The sequence below is a fragment of the Berghia stephanieae genome, chromosome 8 (assembly GCF_034508935.2).
Source record: "Berghia stephanieae isolate SIO BIC M18660-M18661 chromosome 8, UCSD_Bste_1.3, whole genome shotgun sequence".
Classification (NCBI taxonomy): domain Eukaryota; kingdom Metazoa; phylum Mollusca; class Gastropoda; order Nudibranchia; family Aeolidiidae; genus Berghia; species Berghia stephanieae.
The window spans coordinates 39244262-39258608 of record NC_088367.1 but is presented as its reverse complement, the minus strand read 5'-3'; the positions used below and the strand labels follow the sequence as shown (position 1 = coordinate 39258608).

The window sequence follows — 14347 nt, the reverse complement described above, 5'->3', positions numbered from 1 at the left end:
AAAAGCTCAAGTATTTTTGTATCTTTTTTTTTTTTTGGTATCCCCAATGAACGGAACCCCCGCCCCCCCAAAAAAAAAAAACAACAAAAAAACAAAACAAAAACCCAAAAAACAAAACAACAACAACAAAAAAAAAACCCAAAAAAACCCAACAAAAACACAACCCCCCCCCCCCCCCCCAAAAAAAAAAAAAAACAACAAAAAAAAAAAAAAAAAAAAAAAAAAAAAAAAAAAACGAAACAAAAACAACAACAACAACAAAAAAAAAAAAAAAGGAAAAAGATATTTTAAAATTGCAAAAGAAAACGAAACCGAGAAAAATTGAAAATCTTACGTTGTTCTCTTTCAAGCGCTCATCGATGCAAGAGAAGCGTCCCTTTCTGTCCACTCTCATGGTGCAGAGGGGCACAAGGGGCTGGAAGTTGTGTACTCTTCTCAAATGAAGATCGGAAGACATTTTGGATGAGGATGCAGTGGAGCTGCCATCCAACGTCAGTGTGACGTCATCCGGGAATTCATTGACGTAATTATTGCTATGTGAGGCGGGGATGGTGAGGTGAGCTGGAATATCAAAATGAAAAAAAAAAGACAAATTTTTATAATAATTCTGTTGCAAAATTCATTCTCCTTTCTATCAAATAGATTCTAAAAGTTATATTAATTCCAGCAATGGCAGGAGACGACACAATTATATTGCTAATACCTTGGCAAAACAAGAAGAGTCTGTTAACTTTCTCCTAACCAACCATAGGAAACAGACGAGACAAGTTATTTAGCATTTTATTTTATTTGTTTTCCACATTAATTTGTGTATTGTTGTGACGACGAAGGGTTTGTGCCCGAAACGTCCATTGTCTGTATTGCTCCCTTACGAAGCCTCTCCATTTTCACTCTTTCGTTAGTATTTTCACGATCGCTGGGTTCAGGCAGCCCCTACCGTTTTCTACATGAAAAGGACGACGAGGGGGCACCTAAAAGATTTATGGTTAATCAGAAATTCCAACGGCTCTCAGTCTTTGTGACTACGCGACCAACAACCACAATCCGGTGGTATTGATTAGGGTTCACTTGGCACTGAAAGTTGCAATTGAATTGTAAATAATTATAACATTTGAATTGGTATCAGTGAGGAGAGAGATTGTTTTAGTTTTTAAAGGTTCCAACACATGGTGGAGGGGGGGGGGAAGAGAGAGAGAGAGAGAGAGAGAGAGAGAGAGAGAGAGAGAGAGAGAGAGAGAGAGAGAGAGAGAGAGAGAGAGAGAGGGTGAGAGAGAGAGAGAGAGAGAGTGTGTATGTAGTTTCTTAAACTGTAAAATAGTAACAATGATGATGATGATGATGAAGATACTGATGATGATGACGATGCTGGGAATAATAATAATGATATTAATAATAATAATGATGATATTAATGATAATAATAATAATAATAATAATAATAATAATAATGATAATAATAATAATAATAATAATAATAATAATAATGATAATAATAATAATAATAACAACAATATTTTACAAAATGACTCGGTTTTGATATTCCATTGGGAAAATGATTGGCAAATGGATTTCAATGTTTCCAAATGTAAGGTCTCGCATATGGGTAGATCTCATGTAGCCTATATTATGTTGATGATGAAGGATTCACAAATTTGACGATCACTGATTCCGAAAGATACTTGGGAATTATTTTTGACATTGAATATTATTTATATATTTGATAGATTGTATCTATGCATAAACGTTAACATAAAAAAAAATTAGAACCTATTAGCTCTTAAACGATGCGATACGAAACGAATGATAGGATTATAATATATTTAGAAGTTTTATTTGCGTGGTTGTTTTGAATGCACTGACTGGAATGTTTTTATCGAATCATGTGATAGTGTGGATGAGCTGAATGACTGTGTGAGTGAGTATTTAAAATTCTGTGAACAGCTAGTGTCTTGTAAAAAAGAAATAAAATATTATCCTAACAACAAGCCTTGGATAACAAAAGATCTAAAACTTTTATTGAACCAAAAGAAAACTCTCTATACTAGTGGAAACAAAAAAGATCTGAAAACAAAACAAAAAGAGATAAAGAGGGTAATATCTAGTTGTAGAGATAAGTACAAAAATAAAATTGAAAAATGCTTTTCTTCTGGGGATATAAGGGACACGTGGCGGGGGCTTAAAACTGCTGTGAACTATAATCCAAAGCCCACGATTATATCAGAAGATATCGAAATTGAAACTTTAAATAAATTTTATTCACGTTTCGACACAGCAAACAAATTTGATATTGAAAATGAAAAACATAAATTAGACAGGGCTTTGGAAGATGAAATGACTATTGAGGTCAGTGAAGAGGAAACGAGATTCGTATTTTCGAAACTAAACGAGAGGAAGGCTGCTGGGCCGGATGGATTGAAAGGAAAACTATTAAAAGAATGTGCCCACCAGCTTTCCCCCATTTATACACATATTTTTAACTGGTCCCTCCAATGCGTTTCAATCCCTGAAATTTGGAAAACTTCAAAAATTATTCCTGTTCCAAAAAAAGAAAAACTTGAAACTATGAACGATCTCAGACCTGTTGCACTGACTTCAATAGTCATGAAATCTTTAGAAAAACTTGTTCTTGTTAAAATTAGGAATCAGTTTATGCCATTGAGTGATAGTCATCAATTTGCTTACAAACCAGGACGTGGCGTAGAGGATGCCATTTTGCTGTTTACAAACAACATCTACAGGCATCTAGATCACGCTAGGAGCTATTGCAGATTGCTTTTTGCAGATTTTTCTTCAGCGTTCAATACAATGCAACCTCAGTTGGTTGTTCAAAAATTGACTAGTCTGAATTTAAACAAGTATATAATTGCTTGGGTGCTCGAATTTCTTACGGAGAGAGCACAATATGTTCAATTAGGACAAAACAAATCTTCCTGTATAACTACAAATACTGGTGCTCCTCAAGGTTGTGTATTGTCCCCTGTATTATTCACAATATACACGAATGACTGTAGAAGTCAAAACCTGAGTGTACCTTTAATAAAGTTTGCAGATGACACCGCTCTTCAAGGCCTCATAACAAATGGCAACGAAGTGGCTTATAGGCAAGAAATTGATAGATTTGTGTCTTGGTGTGATGCCCACCACCTAGAGCTTAACATAAGCAAGACAAAGGAGCTAGTGATTGACTTTAGGAGAGTGAAGGAACCGATAGAACCGTTAAAATTAAAGGACCAATTCGTCCAGCGAGTTCCTCACTACAAATACCTTGGTGTAACGATTGATGACAGGCTCAAGTGGGATGAACACTTGAAAATAATTAGGCATAAGATGTGCAGACGTACATATTTTTTATCGAAACTCTCTCAGTTTAGAATAGATAAAACCCTCTGCACATTATTTTATAGAGCAGTAATCGAAAGTGTCTTGTCATTTTGTATAACAGCTTGGGGAGGCAATTGCTTAGCAGTGGAAAGGAACAAAATAAATTCAAATATTAAAAAATCCATTAAACGCTATATAAATGATGTTGACGATGTAGATCTTTTATACGAGAAATTTTGTATAAATAAAATAACTAAAATATTAAATGACCAGTATCATCCACTAAGACCATCAATTATTATGTCAGAAAGAAGTGGTCGCCCTTTCTCTATTTCAACGAAAACAGAGAGACACCGAAAATCTTTTCTGCCGTCCAGTATTAGGCTTTATAACAACAAGCAATAATCATTTTATATAATTATTTCTCATTTTTACTTTTTAAAAATATAAATATTAATTTATTAATTTATTTGTTTTGCAATCTTTTCAATTTTCAATTTATAGTGACAGTTTTAACTATTTTACAGTGTTGAAATTATTCATATTATAAAGCGCAGCTCTGGTTATAGAGCTGCTCCTTTTTTATATATATACATCCTATTTCCATTGTATTTTTATCTTATGTGTAAATTATAACACGTCTGTACAAAAAATTTCCTTTTTGGGATGCAATAAAGTATTATTATTATTATTATTATTATTATTATTATTATTATTATTATTATTATTATGTATCTAGACGCAAACACATTTATTACTTTATACAAAACCATCGTAGATACGTAATGTTTTAGAATATGGTAATAACCTAGACTCATCACAACACGACCAAACAGCCAGCACCCAGCAAAATCAAGAACCATCTCTTCCAAGACACCTCCATACCAACAAAGACCTCTCTCAACTAAAACTATTGGCACAGGACAGAGAGAAATGGAGAACCATCTCTATAGAAATCGTTAGATCCACTTGAACACAAACAGTTCACGGCAAGCGCCATTAGGACTGCGACGCCTTATTAATAATAATATTTGGAGCCCTCTTTATAAACGTAAATCCATTACTTTAGAAAAGGTTCAGAGAAGAACCACTAGATTACTAACAGAATTATCAAATTTATATTATGCTGACGGGTTATGGACATTGCAACTCCCGTCTCTTAACTATAGGCGCTTACAAGGAGACCTAATACATGTTTATACAAGATGAGTATAATAATTCATAATGAGCATAATGTCAATACAGGATACATTCTTAGATTTTCTCATGTTACATTCACTAGAGGAGATAAATACAAAATATAAATAGAGGGTTGTTCTTCAATATTAGAAAAAGTAAATTCATAAACTGTCAACTTCTGGAACAAACTGAAATCTGATACAAAAAAACTCAGAAACAGTCATCAACATTTTTAGAAATGGCGTTGGCAAAGGACTGTCCCGTTTGATGTTTGATTATGATGAATGACATGTAAATACTAATTTTTGTAACATTTGATATCGTTGGCGTCGATGTCTGTTTTCTGTAAATTAAAAAACAAACCAGTTTCTATTTTTTTGCAATCTGATTCTTTGTTTGTTTTTGTTTTGTTTTTATTGTTTTTTTTGTTTGTTTTTGTTTTGATAGCATCAAGCTGTACAAATTAACGTCTTACTATGATGAAAACCTTACATATCTTATTTTCTCAATTCGTATATAATTATCATTTTATTATGTTTGCATTTGTTAGTGTCATTGCTAAAATCTAATACTTAGATTATTTGATGTTTAATATGACTCGAACTTTTTTTTCGATCCGTTGCCGTGACTGTTGACAAATCAAATTAAAATTAAATTAAAATATTCATGGCTAGAATTTGGAATTGATTTGCTATCCTGACGTGCTAACGGGTCTTCGGCATTTAAAGGCCTTACGACTATTTTGGCCCATTAAAATTCATATCATATCATAGTTAATAATAATAATAATCTTATTAATAATACCAATATTATTATTATTATCATTATTAATTCCTCCTCCTCCTCCTCCTCCTCCTCCTCTTCTTCTTCTTCTTCTTCTTCTTCTTCTTCTTCTTCTTCTTCTTCTTCTTCTTCTTCTTCTTATTTTTTTTTCTTATCATTGTAAGCATTTTTGTTACTATCATTTATGTAGGTACATTCTATTTTGGCCATTATTATCATTAATTTTTAAAAGATCACTATCATTAGTATTGCTGTCATGTTTCGTTGGTTTCATTTATCATTTTTTCTCTTTCATCAAATTCTGTGAATTATTGGCGAAATCCTATGAAGTAAATAAACTTAAAACTTGAAATTTGAAGCCATTGGCTTGTAACCCTTTGTAAAGCTCTTTGAGCATATAATTTAGTGGTTACTGCGCTATACAAAATCTCGAGCTAATAATAGACTTATCCAAGAACCATGACCTGATTATTTTAATGGCTTAGTCAATCATAATATGGGCACTGACTGCTTTCAATGGTTTGATTTTGTAACAAAACAAGACACCACGCACAGTGAATCCGCATTCGTGATCCTTGAATCTTTTCTCCTCCTCCCACCCCCCCCCCCTCCCCACAGCTTCCTCCCATCCTTCTTCTTCCCTATCACATGATCCTGACTCCTGACCCACTTGCGTTGTCGGTATTTTAGATGTGATTAATTAAGTAAGACACATTCATTCCACGTGACACAATCAATTGGAATGTGTTACGAATAAACCTAATATGTTGTCGGAAGTAGTAAAACAACAACATAGTACACACATGTTCCCCCCCCCCCCCTCAAACAAAACAAAACAAAACAAAACAAACAAAATAACGGCAAGAACAACAACAACAACAAAACTCATATAAAAAAACAAAATAACTACCATAAAATAATAAAAAAATAGCCAAGACAAAAAGAACAACCCAACCCCCCTCGAAAAGAAAAAAAAGGAAAACAAAACAAAACAAAACACAAACAAACAAATCCAGACTCCCACCACCCCCTTAAGGGAAAATAAAGGGGAATAAAAACCCCCAAAACATCTCAGCCCATTCCAAATTTCCTCAATCTCCCCCCCCCCCTCCCCCCTCCCCCCCCCCATCAAAAAAGAAAAATTAATAAAATCCAACATAAAAACTCAAACAAACGCACAAAAATGCAATAAACGATAACATAAAATAATGAAAAAAAACAATCAAACAAAACACAAAGCAAAATTAAAAAAAAAAACACCAAAAAAAAAAGCCAACCAAAAAAAACCCCTAGAAACACGCGCACTACATAGACGTCTATACATAAATAAACAAAACGAGGTCAATAAAAAAAGGATGATTTGTGATATAATTTACACTGCCTTCGACGTTGAGATTTTTAGTATCTAATAATCTTTTTGTTAACCAAATTGTGTCACTGAGCTCGACAAATCTCTGACAACTGAATATAATATCAACGTTAATATATCTAGACACACACAAATCATATAACATTTATACGTGTCCGGGTATCAATACACTTATCTTATCTATCTTATCTTATCTTATCTTATCTTATCTTACGAAGTGCTTAATATAGGAATTATCATTTAAATGCCTTATACAATAGTTTATGATTACAGAATCTCATAACATAGCTTGCATTGTATCATTCACAGACAGTTTTACACAACTTTGAATGTCAGGAAAAAATGTATCAATACGGCAATGTAAAATCGAAAAATACTATCATAGAATACTGGGAATTGAAAATTGGTCATAATGGAATGAATAATAAATGTACAAAGTGCATAGTACAATGAAATATTAATGACAAAAATAATCATGAAAGCAACAACGATATTATAACGAATCTATCCATTAAATGATGACCCATCGCCACAAAATGTAAATGTGGCTGCTCGAAGCTCGAAGAAATAAATAACAATGTGAAATTGAATGTAAGCTTCAGTTTAATTACGAAAACAGACAAAATGGACGTGTCGATGATTCATCTTAACAACGCCACTACCACATTATCTCATTCATCTGTAATGTTTCATTCATCCTGTTTGTTGATAAAGGGGAAACCCGAAACGTCCATTTTATCTGTTTTCGTAATCAAAATGAAGATTACATTCAATTTCACATTGTTATTTATTTCATCGACACAAAACGGTAATATGCCAGGGTGATTGCTTGTTTCTTTGGGTTTTTTAAATGGTTTTAAGGGGATTCCGACACTTTTATGTGGCTCTCTTCAACGCCAGTAAATAGGTACACAATAGAATAGTAAAAATAATCATAAATCTAGATTTACGATAAAAAGCACTGAATGTAAGACAAACGGGACTAGATCAATTATGGTACAGAGGTAGACCCTATTCAAAAGCAAAATTTAACATTTATGACATGGCGCCTGTTGGGTGATATTCAATTATTTTTTAAATATCGATTATGACAAAGCTGTTACGAATAGGTTGTCATTTTACACCTGAGTAAGGTGAATGAATGTAAATAAAAAGCCATTTCCAAAGACTCAGCTTAGCGCTTTCCACAGCGGAACTGAAATCAAGGAACTTAAGGATTTGATGGCGGGTGTCGTCACACTATAGATAGTATGCAGATGACGTCACTCAGGCCTTTGTTATTGTTTTTGCCATCCGCGTTTGTGAGTTGTTCTCACTAAACTGTATTAACAAGGCTATAAAAGTTCATGGTTACACAGAGTTTGTGTGTTGGTCCGTTTTACTTCCGGATGGCAATGTTGTGAACTCCTTGGCCAAGCGCATTCTATCTATAGATAGAATGCGCTTGGTCAAGGAGTTCACAACATTGCCATCCGGAAGTATAACGGACCAACACACAAACTCTGTGTAACCATGAACTTTTATAGTCTGGTTAATACAATTTAGTGAGAACAACTCACAAACGCGGATGGCAAAAACAATAACAAAGGCCTGAGTGACGTCATCTGCATTCTATCTATAGAACTACAAAGCTTCGCAAAATATTAACAAGAAATGAAGTGAGTAGAAAGTGGCAGAAGACAACAGAGAATAAAAACTTCGCGGCGGCGATGGGGGCTCGAACCCGAGACCTAACTGTACTACAATTCAGCCTGGCCGGGGGAGATCGTGACTCGACAGTATGAGCTATCCACGACTCCGTATTTCAAAATACTGGAGGATACAACGAGGGGTTTTGTAAAATCAAAATCTAACGGGGCGAATGACATTCGGACTAAGATCAGACTCAAAGTGATAAATTAATGAGCAGGCACTGGTGTAAGATAAAGAAATGAAAGAGTGTGTAGGAAACAGTGCCAGACAAAGTAGAAAGAAAAATATAATTTTAAAAATCCCCCCGCAACCCCCCCCCCCCCAAATTAGCCTTGTGCGGCTATGTGGTCTTGTGGTATAACACTCGCTTTCGGATCAGAAGGTCCTGGATTCGAGCCTTGCTCGGCGCATAGTTGAGTCCTTGGAAAAGTCTCTTTAGTCACAGTCTCTCACCGTACTCAGGTGTAAAATAAGTACCTGGCCGTTAACAGCGTTTTCTCTGCCCGAAAAATCCATCCTACTTGTTAAGTTCTGCTGTTGGCTAGGGACCTCTTGTAAAGCGCTTTGAGCACGTTTAGTTTATATTGCGCTATATAAAAGCTCAATTTTTGAAGCTCCAAAATTAGCCTTGTTTCGACCGCCTCCCCAGTCGACTTAGGATGATTATTTGGGATGAATTTTTTTCTTGTATTTTTCTCTCTGTTTTAGTTTCTTACACACTTTTTCAGATCTCTCTCTCTCTCTCTCTCTCTCTCTCTCTCTCTCTCTCTCTCTCTCTCTCCCTCTCTCTCTCTCTATCTCCCTCTCCGTCTCTCTAGGGTCAGTTTTCTTAATGTTTTTTATCATAAACAATGACATACATACCTGTGAGCCCCATAGCTGGCCCATGGAGTGAAGACAACAAGCAGAACACATAAATGATTTTCTGTAAAAACAGTGTGACGTCATTTCCTGTTCTGGTGCTCTCATACGCCAAATGCATTATACACAGCTCGATCCGTCTCCAATTTCAGAGATGATATAATCCAATTGAAAAATTGTAAATAAGAAATTCTATATCTCTATATCACAAAGGCTACCACAAAGGAGGGATGTCAAATGATAATGGCTGTATTTTTACCTTTTTATTTACGCAACAAAATAAACGGATAACAGATGCAAGCGATAATTCACCATCATAAAAGACTTGTTCTCTTTGGTGTGACAAAGAACCCTCGAATGATTAAATAGCTTTCGGGAGTATCTTTCCGTTCAGATTGATAATGACAATGCTGAGTTTGTACTTGCTTGTCAACACACACGGTGTAATCAATATTTATTTTTAAAAAAAAGAGAATTGGTTTACATAGATGGGAAATGATCTATTATGAGTCACGAATCACGTGGCATGCAATCACGATTACGAGTGATTTCTAAATATCACTGCTGGGCTACTGGTAGTGTTTCTCAGGGAAAGGTGACTTAGACTTTAAACTCTCTCTCTCTCTCTGACGTCGATTGATAATTAAAACTCTGACATTTTGATAAAGCTTGGCGATAGGTGTCAATACGCTTTGGTGCAATGTCCTCCTCCTTGTTGATGTTGTGATTGTCGTTTCAGTTTTGTTTCCACTTCAGTCATTAATCCGACTTTTCACAACCGCGACGGGTCGAGGGGGAGGAAGGGAAGAAGAAGAAAAAGAAGAAAAGAATAAGGACGGTTCTCAAGATTATTTTTTTTTACTTTCTCAAGATGCCCCCGAATGCACGATGAAACTCGGTGGAAACTCTACTTTCGTCAAAACCAGTGTAATTTCCGTAAGGCTTATTAGGTTTTCTCCCTCTTCTGTTTTGTCGGTATTTTTGTCAATGCATTGATCATGACTCCTGGGTTTTATATGCTGTTGGTCTTTTGTAGAGGTATCTAGTTCTAATCGTTGTGATTTTGGTGGTTCTATTTATGTGTAATTTTTATATTGCTGCTGCTGCTGTTGTCTGCCTTGATAACCCCCGATTCAATAATTCAAGTTCTGTATAACCCTTCAGTTTGAATTTCAAGGCAATGAATGCTGGGATCTGATTTGAAGGATTTGATTTTCCTGGACCACCTATGACGAGGTATCGAATCAGCAGACATTGTTTATACTCTTTTGGAGAGGACGATGTGCATGATTTGATATCCTGGATTGAAGACACTTTGGAGGAGGTTACATGCTGGTGTTGCTCTCGAGTTCAGTCTTTTGGTTGCCCTTTTATTATCACACAGTCATCATTTGACTCCCTGAGGATGGTAATAATAACATTAATGATGATGATGATGATGATGATAATAATGATGATGATGATGATGATGATGATGATGATGAAGATGATGAAGATGATGATGATGATGATGATGATGATGATGATAATAATAATAATAATAATGACGCACACACAAAAACAAGCAAAACAAACAGACCCCACACACATAGACAAATAACTAACAATAAAAAGAGTGAGAATGACACAAACTACGTCCTATCAAGCGCTCATGATAAGTTATAAGCTTAATTATTGTACTCCATCTGCTGTGTGAAATGGCTTATTTGAACACATTTGCATTGCACGTATATATATATAATGAATCGTGGGATTTTGTTTCACACATTGATATCTTGTTACCGTTTTACTACACATCTTTTATTTCTGCTTCAACACACACACACACACACACACACACACACACTCACATCTACTGACGGTATGCGTTTAAATAAAATACTCACGGTTTCTGTTCGACAAACTAAAAAAAAACAACTATGCGTAACCTAAAACGTTTTAGTTTGATTGGGAGAATTTTGTGAGAACTAATAGTTACAATGGCTGTCTAAAAACAATAGAGAGTATGCGCTTGGCTAAGAAGCTCACAACATTGCCATCCGGAAGTATAACGGACCAAAACAGAAAACTCTCTTTAACCATGAACTTTTGTAGTCTGGATAATACAGTTTAGTGAGTATTACTCATAAACGTGGATGACAACAAACAATAACAAGAACTGAGTGATGTCAACTTCGAACTATCTATAGATAGAATGCGCTTGGCCAAGGAGTTCACACCATTGCCATCCGGAAGTATAACGGACCAACACACAAACTCTGTGTAACCATGAACGTTTATAGCCAGGTTGATACAGTTTAGTGAGAACAACTCACAAACGCGGATGGCAAAAACAATAACAAAGGCCTGAGTGACGTCATCTTCGAACTATCTATAGATAGTTCGAAGATGACGTCATTCAGGTCTTTGTTATTGTTTTTTGCCATCCGCGTTTATGAGTAATGCTCACTGAACGGTATTAACCCGACTATAAACGTTCATGGTTACACACAGTTTTGTGTGTTGGTCCGTTATACTTCCGGATGGCAATATTATGAGCTTCTTGGCCAAGCGCATACTATCTATAGATAGTTCGAAGTTGACGTAACTCAAGTCTTTGTTATTGTTATGGTAAACATAGCAAACTACACCTGTTTTTATCGATGGTATGTGATTAAGTAAAATACCCACTGTTCTACCGCTTGATGAACAAAACTAACACAGAAATGTATGTGTAAACTTAAACGTTTATAATCTTGATCGAGAAAATCGTGTGATAGCGAGTCACGAAGTTGGCGGTATGAAAACAATAACAATGATCAGATATCATTCACTTAATTGTTTATAAACAACCAACTATGTTTGTTCGAGCACGTTCGAAATTGTGTCACAAATTCCATGTTTTGATTGGTAAAAAATCTACTGGTTAATAATTCCAGAGGCACAATGAATTTTTCAAGGACAAGAAAAAAAAACATACCAAAAAACAAAAACAAACAACCCCCCCCCTCCAAAAAAAAAAAAACAAACCCACAACCCCCCCCCCCCCCAAAAAAAAAACAAAAAAAACAAACAAACAAACAAACAAAAAATAAAAAACAACAAAAAAAAAAACAAAAAAAAAACAACAAAAAACAACAAAACAACAAAACAACAATAACAAAAAAATAACAAAAAAAAAAAAATAACACAAACAAACAAACAAACAAATAACGAATACGGTCAATCAAAAACCCAAATTCGTAAATTGTCACACAGATGTAAAAAAAACAAAAACCCAAAGAAGCCACAAGACAGTAACTGGTACCGTTTCCTTTGAATTATTAGTCAGTCACTGAGCAAGGGACTTCATCCGTTAACAAAGCCAAACGCACCAATATATAAGATCAATCAGTCAATCAATCGATCAATGTTTGGATCCACCAGAATCCGTCGTATTCAGGAACCGATATAGTCATGACGTCATCAGAAACGATTTTGGCTAGCAACACAGATACATACACATTGACACATAATGTGTTGTCACGAAATGAGCTCACCGATAACGAGAATTAATCACATCTGTTTCCAAAACGACAGCAAACAGTACAAATGTGTTGCATCACCCACATCACATACCTTCAATCGTATGTTTGCTTTTTTTTTCCCATGGCGATTTTCGATTTTAATTTTTTTTTTTCAGTTGTAATCCGATTTCGATCCCGACTCTCACTGTGTGGATTTGTATGTTTTTCTATTCTTGCGAGATCGATAACTACAACTGTGATGTCATCGAGGAAACTTCCATAATGTAAATAATGTAATATCGCACGCCTGTATCGATTATCGATTATCGACCTATCTGATCCTTCACAATTAATTCATTCATGTTTCGTTTCATAAACAAGTGGAAGTATTTTTTCTATTTATAGCATGGCGTTGAACAAAATGTAACTTGCAACCTCAAATAAAATTTGAGCATTTCTATAGAGCAATATCTACTAAACGTGATCAAAGCGCTCTCCAAAGGGTCTCCAGTCAACGGCAACACTTTACCTTTAGGACGACTCGCCTGTTAGGTGATCTTACAATAATTTTTTTTACGTCATAGACACCGTTGTCAACGGCCGAGTACTCATTTTACACCTCAAGCTCAAGTACAGGGAGAAAATGTGTGTAGAGAGCCTTTTCCAAGAACTCAACTATGCGCTGCTCAGAGCGAGACTCGACCCCTGAACCTCCGGGTCAGAAAGTGAGTGTCATAGTACTAGACCACATAGCCGCAAATCGGTATTATGTTGAGATAATAGGGTTCAACAGTCGTGACGTCACTTCCTTCGTAATGACGCATAGTAACTTGGTAACTGGTTCTAAACTATCGGAACAATGGCGGACGCCCTTATGAAATACTTCTCCGACGAGCATAAAAGTGTATCCAGGGGATAAAATCATTTAAAATCTGATCATGTTTTGACGTTTATACATTCTGATCACATGGCATATGAAAAGTTCTAGCTCTTGTCAGCATGAAGAATATAATGTACCAGTTTTCCTTTGTTTAGAACCAAGCTGCTCGTTGCTGTGCGGACGTGACATCGGACTATTGAATCCTATTAAGATGTAAAACATTTAATAATTAGTTGAGAAATGAGACGTGGGGTCAGTTTGTTATTTGATTTACTAAGCAGTTAACTGTCGTACTCTGGAAAAACACTTATTTAAAAAATTGGCCAGAAAACTCGTCCTTCAGATATCAATCGATTCAAATGACTCTCATCTTGGCAAACACTATCAAACCAAAGACTTCGAGAAGTCTTCCTTCATTCCCAGGTTTGGGTTTTTGCCAAGATGAGGGTCATTTAAATCGATCGATATTTGAAGTACGAGTTTTCTGGCCAATTTTTTAAATATATATTTTTCCAGAGAACGGCTAAAGGTAAGGAGAATGAATATAGTCCCCTAAATTTACTGAAAACAAAAACAAATCCAAAATCAATATAATAAGATTCAATAGTCTGATGTCACATCCGCCCAGCAATGAGCAGTTTGGTTCTAAACAAAAAAAATCTGTACTTTTTATTCTTCAAGCTGGCTAGAACTTTTTCACATGTCATGTGATCAGAATGTATAAAATTCAAAACATACTCGAATTTATAATGTTTTTCTCTTCTGGATACACATTTAT

The 14347-nt window shown here is 35.3% G+C and overlaps 1 protein-coding gene across 1 annotated transcript in view; it reads right to left on the bottom strand.

The window, feature by feature from the left end:
- LOC144978651 (uncharacterized) overlaps positions 1 to 14347 on the bottom strand; it is a 70820-nt gene that overhangs the window by 30844 nt on the left and 25629 nt on the right. The window contains exons 2-3 of the mRNA XM_078924966.1: positions 9208 to 10603; positions 335 to 561 (exon numbers count right to left, since the gene is read on the bottom strand). Coding sequence (XP_078781092.1) covers positions 335 to 561; positions 9208 to 9325 — 345 coding nt within the window. The 5' untranslated portion in view covers positions 9326 to 10603. The remainder of the gene's footprint in view (positions 1 to 334; positions 562 to 9207; positions 10604 to 14347) is intronic.